General features: G+C 33.6%; 1 protein-coding gene across 2 annotated transcripts in view; it reads left to right on the top strand.

Moving 5' to 3' along the window:
* Positions 1–6,000, top strand: part of LOC119839682 (bumetanide-sensitive sodium-(potassium)-chloride cotransporter) — a 39,469-nt gene that overhangs the window by 12,495 nt on the left and 20,974 nt on the right. For both annotated transcript variants that reach the window (XM_038366098.1, XM_038366097.1), the window contains exons 2-3: positions 1,007–1,107; positions 2,854–2,968. In XM_038366098.1, the coding sequence (XP_038222026.1) occupies positions 1,007–1,107; positions 2,854–2,968 (216 nt within the window). The remainder of the gene's footprint in view (positions 1–1,006; positions 1,108–2,853; positions 2,969–6,000) is intronic.

Genomic DNA, 6,000 nt, shown 5'->3' with positions numbered 1-6,000 from the left:
GAAGAAACATGTGATGCTTCACTTTTAACACAATTCACCTATAGTCAGGATGAAGAAGAAGAAGAAGAAGAAGAAGAGAAGAAGAAGAAGTGATTGACGATTCCGAATCCGACGAAGAAACTATTAATTTCTAAATCTAATCACAACAGACCCGTGGAATAGGCCTATTGGGGAAACCACATTAAAAAAAACGCGCTAAGTACACTACCTCAGAGGCGCGTGGAAACGTGTGCGTTTATGACGCTTGCAATTTTTTGCATCGTTATATCTCAGAAGCGGTGGCTTTTAGGGAAAAAATTATTGATACCTTTTTTATAGGAAATTCCCTGATCTACAAATTATGTCTGAGGTAATTTTGCGATAAAACTTACCGTTTTCAAGAAAATCGCGAAAAACTCATTTTTTGGACCTTATTACCCCGCTAAAATTTTTTCCTTACATGGGATCGGTTGGGACTTTTAAGACAATGTTTATAATTATAATTTAAACAATTTCAAGAATTTTCAGCTTCCCCTGAATTTGTCGTGGGTCAAATGTCTAAATTGACCGGACTATTAGTCTCTAATACCGTTATTACAATAGTCTATGGCACTCAGTGTGGCTTTCTATGGATAAAACAATCACATTCTTCAACGTCACAAATTCATAAACTTTACCGATTTTAATATTAGTATAGAGATAAGATATAAATGTAAAATATGTGTAAATACCACTGACCAGGCCTGAAATGTGTCTCCTATTGGAAGCAATAATACCAGCGAGTCGTACAGGCTGTTTATTCGAATCTTGCGGGCATAAACAATGGGGCGAAACTAGTTATGTAAAGTTGCTATGAAGTTATTGACTTTTCGAAGGCTACTCAAAACTCAAGACTGTAGATAAATTTTGTCAAAACATGTTTATTACAACCTACTAATTTTTTTTTCAACTGTCACTCAAATTGGATTTAAATAAGCCGGATGAATGGGCTGGATAATATAATATTAACGTTTGTTCTTTTGTTTAGATGGAAGCAAAGCAGGAAGAAGGTTCTGACTCCGATGGATCTGGAATGGATAGCGATGACCCTCTCACAACTACTGACACCAAATATGGTAAAAGTTTCAGGTGAGCTATATTATAATATCTAAATGGACATCGCATCGCATCGCATCGCATCTGTTTTCCTCGCTGTGTTCTGTATTGTATGCTATATACTGAACTGAAAAATTTATTGCAATTGTTGCTTTTTTTTTCATAAAAATCAAGTGAAAAGTTTATAATGGTACTTATACCATACACAGCCCTTAGGCTGATTTATTTTACGATGATACTTAATGGATTTATAATATCTAATTACTTACATAACCATGTAATTCTTGATGGATTAATTATCTAAGAAAAAATTCAATCAAAGAAATATTTATATTTTGAATTATCAAAGAAAGAATTTCAATTTTAAATACAATCCAAATAGAAAAAAAAAACATTGAAACAATGAAAATCGTGCATCACAAGAACAATTTAGATCTCTAACAATGAGGTAAATTAAGAACAATGTGAAGGTGTTTCGTCAATTGTTAAATAATAAATCGTTAGCGTTGAACTGATCAGCGATGTTCGTACACGTGTGTGTCGCAATAATTGTATGGGAACTGCGATCAAATACATAATGTATGAGTACTGTGGGCTTTCGATGACATACTTTTATAGGTGCTTAATCTACGTCATCCTATTTAAATTTGTTATTTATGATCGTGGCGATTTATGTCGCTGTGAAGAAATTACGATGTGTTGAATAGATCTTGGTCCAATCGTAAGTTATCTTGAAGTGTTTTGAAATGCATGCAAATTATTAATGCCTTAAGCCAATTATAATAAATTTCAATATTTGTAGTTGTTACATATCAAATTTTTATTTTTATTTTAAAATGCTGGTAAAGCTGTGCCTACCTGTAATTCAGATACATAATTACTAAAGTTCTAATGTATATTTTAATAGTTTTAACAAGAAATTATGTATCTAGTTGGTAAGCCTTTCTTTAATTAAATAAATAAAAATGTGTGCGTGGAAAAGTTTTCGAAAAGTATTCCAAGATAAACAAATAAACAGGTGACCGTATCCTGGTGACCGTGTCCTGGTGTCCGTATCCTGGTAATCGTATTTCGGAACAATAAATTATCGTGTGTTTATCAGTTATTACGTATACGTAAGGTGGGCTGATGGATGAATGAATATTGACATGACACGATTTCGTGAGATCTAGCAACCCTCAACTTAGCCACGTGAAAAATATGAAGTCACCGAGCAAAAGTCGAAACGCTATATAATTATCATAGTCATATGGAGGTCAATATATCGTGTAATTAGAGATCACGATTTGTTTAGTGGTCCTTGAATTTTGATGTCACATACTAAAGTTTATTGTCTAAAGGATGACCGGTTACGCGGTGCCCACGTGGTGGTCTAGATTGATCACGGAACATTTGAATACATTGATGTATTTCTTCTTGTATAATTAATCTATTAACAACGGTAAAAGCCGGTTAATTAGAAATTCTTTATTTTAATTTTCAGGGAAAACCCTGAAAAAATTTGGTGAATTTTATTTTTAGTTTAAAAGCATCAATCTCTATTATTATTTAATTCCTGTTTGTTAGTCTTGCTAAAACTCGAGAATGGCTTGGCCGATTTTGATAGTTTCGATCAGTAGTTTCATTATTTATCATTGTTCCATTCTTTTTAAAGCAAGCAAATGTTGAAACGATATAAAAATTACGAAAAACTTAATTTAAATTCTGCCCAAAGGCCAATGATCGCTATACCTTCAAGTATTTCAAATATTTCCTTATAATTTTAAATTTTATATGCAGGCATTTCACAAGAGAAGCTCTACCACGTTTGGACAACTATAGGAATGTATTGTCCCTGCACGCCGCGCCCAGACCAACGCTGGATGAGCTCCACAATGCTTCGCTGTCTCGGAAGGTCAGGGTCACTTAAATTTGGTCCAGAATCACTTAAGTTTCTGTCAATAGTGATGCTTCGTACGTATCCATTTATATTTATAATTTATACGCAGTTATTAGTTGCTGCCTGGTCATTAATGCACATTTTTCTTCTATTCGCTCTTATGTAGTTTTTTCTATATTAATATTACAAATTATGATTTATCATGTTTCAAATGTTTTTTTTTTTTTTTTTTTTTTTTTTTTTTTTTTTTTTTTTTATGTTACAGTCGGCAATGGAGCTGGTGGGACGCCTAATGGTAAGCGCTACCACCACCCATGAACATTTGGAGAGGCATAAGGTCCATTGCAGACCTTACGCCTCTACAAATGGATTGCCGACTTTTGGGAAGGGCTTAAGAAAGGATTGGCGAAGGGAATAAAGGAAGGGACTGGGAAGGGTAAGGAAAAGGATATGGGCCTCCGGCTCCCCCACTCACCGAACGAAACACAGCAGAATGCTATTTCACGCCGGTCTTCTGTGGGGGTGTGGTACTTCCCCGGTGCGAGCTGGCCCAATTCGTGCCGAAGCGTGCTCGACTACCACATACAAATACGTTTTCCAAGTTGTGTTTTGATATGTAACTTTATTCACAAAAACTGACCGATTTAAAAATTTATTTCACCTTTGTTAATTGTTACGTTTTATCGTGTGAAAGGCGTTTGATATTAAAATTTTAAATAGTTATAATTATAAAACTAAAGTTGAATTATTCTAACCGAAACGTTTTAATTAACAATTACGCGGAGTACGATAAGACCCGTAGAAGATTTACCGTATGTTGATTTATTTTTACTCCAATATTTATAGCATTTTATAAACTCTAGTAATTAGAGTGGTATCGTATATAGCCTATAGTCGCTACGAAGCTTATTGTCAACTCTGACAATGGTTGATTATATCCAAGTATACGTTAACATGGTCTTGCGCCATGTGTTGTCGAGGCTCAGGTAAAATATACAGCTATTCAGGCGTGTAAACGGTTAGCTAGTGTTTGGAACACTTGAATCAATACGCACCTAGTTGTTATTGTCATCAATTGCATGATTCAGTAGCCCTTTATGGTGTTTATGACTGCGCTCTATACGTTTATAGGTTTATAGACTTGAATGCTCCTCAAAATAATCGATGGTAATAATGTTTTCCATTTTATGCAGATAGTGTTTTTGGTTTTGAGTAAGGATTATATATTTTCTAGAAACATAGTCATCAACTTTCCTGGGGGAAGATACCGGCCCAGATTCTATACTGAGCCCATATGGTATCTATTTTCTATCAAACACAAAAAGAAGCACGCCAACCGGTTGAAAACCTACAGAGTTATAGAGTACAAAAAAAATTAATTGAAATACGAAACCGAAACGAACCTTATTCGTATTTGGGAACGCTTGTTGATAGGGAAGTTCAGGCCGATTAGTTAGATAGAAGAATATGTAAATATAATGTAATAAGAAAATATGCATTAGCTATGTACACAAATAGCTATATTAATAATTGTTATTAATTATTGATAAGCTTGGCGACATTCGTAGGAAACGTGGTATGCGTTAAAGTACCGTGAAAAATGCGTTTAGTTATACTTCACAAGGCTGTATATTGTGTTGTTATTATAGACCATTATTAGAATTAACACAATTTGTTTTCTTTGTGTTATGCTCAGTGTTTTAGAATGAATAACAAATATGCCTTCGAATAGTTTTTTCTTGTATTCCCACTGTTATCTTTACTGATATTTTTGTGACTGTTCGTTGTAGTATTTGCATATTCAAATTTGTACTGGAAGTACGTAAACATATTTGTGCGTTAGTTACGCTTTGCTAGGGAGTCATTCAAATGTGATAATTAACGTTAGAAAAAAGAAATGCATTTTTTTATTATATCAATTATACTAAAAATTAAATTTTAAAACGTTAACAAAGTCCTGTCAAATTTAGCGCAAACCTACCAACTTGCCAATGCAACCGCCACTAATATGAATAGAAGATTAAAGGATCTTTTGATTTCTATATCGGGCACCAGACTCTCGCAACACTAGATATTAAACTAACCGTTAGTTAGTTTAGTATTTATGCAAAATGTACTTAATTTTGATATGAAGAGATACAAATAAGCTATGTTCTATTGATCTAATTATTTATTAAAACTTAGCCTACAAAACGAGTTAAAATCCGGTTCCCGGTACAAGGTGAAGTCACGTGCATAATTTAATTAATCCAATAAATTTCCAGTATTACAATGATTCAATTATATGCACCGAAGCGATAAGATTGTTTAGGTAACGTGTGGCTTCACTAACTGGGTTATCGGAAGTCAAGGTGAAGGGTAGTTACGCTCGTGTTTTGCATGCCGTCTTGGGATATGTCGATTTGATCAAAATAAGCCCGGCTTTTAATTATCATATGTAGTTTTTTTTATATGATCGTCGGCAATGGAGCTGATGGGTCGCCTGATGGTAAGCGCTACCACCGCCCATGGTCATTTGGAGAGGCGTAACGCGATATATCACTATATAGTATAAAATAAAGTCGCTTTCGCTGTCCATATGTATGCTTAAATTTTTAAAACTACGCAATGGACTTTGAAGGATTTCGTGAGTAGTTAGAGATTCAAGAGGAAGGTTTGTATGTTAGCATCTATTAAGCTTCTCCGAATTTATCGTGTGCCAAGCCGCGCAAAATGTATTAAAAAATGTATGTAATGCATGTGAAAAAAATGAGTGTGAACAAGTGTCCAACAATGTAAATAATGGACTCACCATCTGCTATTTATTTTCAAACATTATTTTATGTATAATTTTTATGACTATATATCAATACATACAGAATATAATTATTGGTAATGATTTATGATCAGACACTATAATCTAAAGAAAATTTATTAAAAAGTTCTCGTAAGAAGAAATTAATTCAATATAAACTTACTGCAATCAATCAAAATAATGTAAAAAACATAAAACTTTTCAAAATTTTCAAAATTTTTTACTTCACCTTGCAAATCTTCATGGCATCCTT

Source organism: Zerene cesonia, chromosome 4 (assembly GCF_012273895.1).
Source record: "Zerene cesonia ecotype Mississippi chromosome 4, Zerene_cesonia_1.1, whole genome shotgun sequence".
Taxonomy (NCBI): Eukaryota; Metazoa; Arthropoda; class Insecta; order Lepidoptera; family Pieridae; genus Zerene; species Zerene cesonia.
This window is presented reverse-complemented; position numbering and strand designations above follow the sequence as displayed.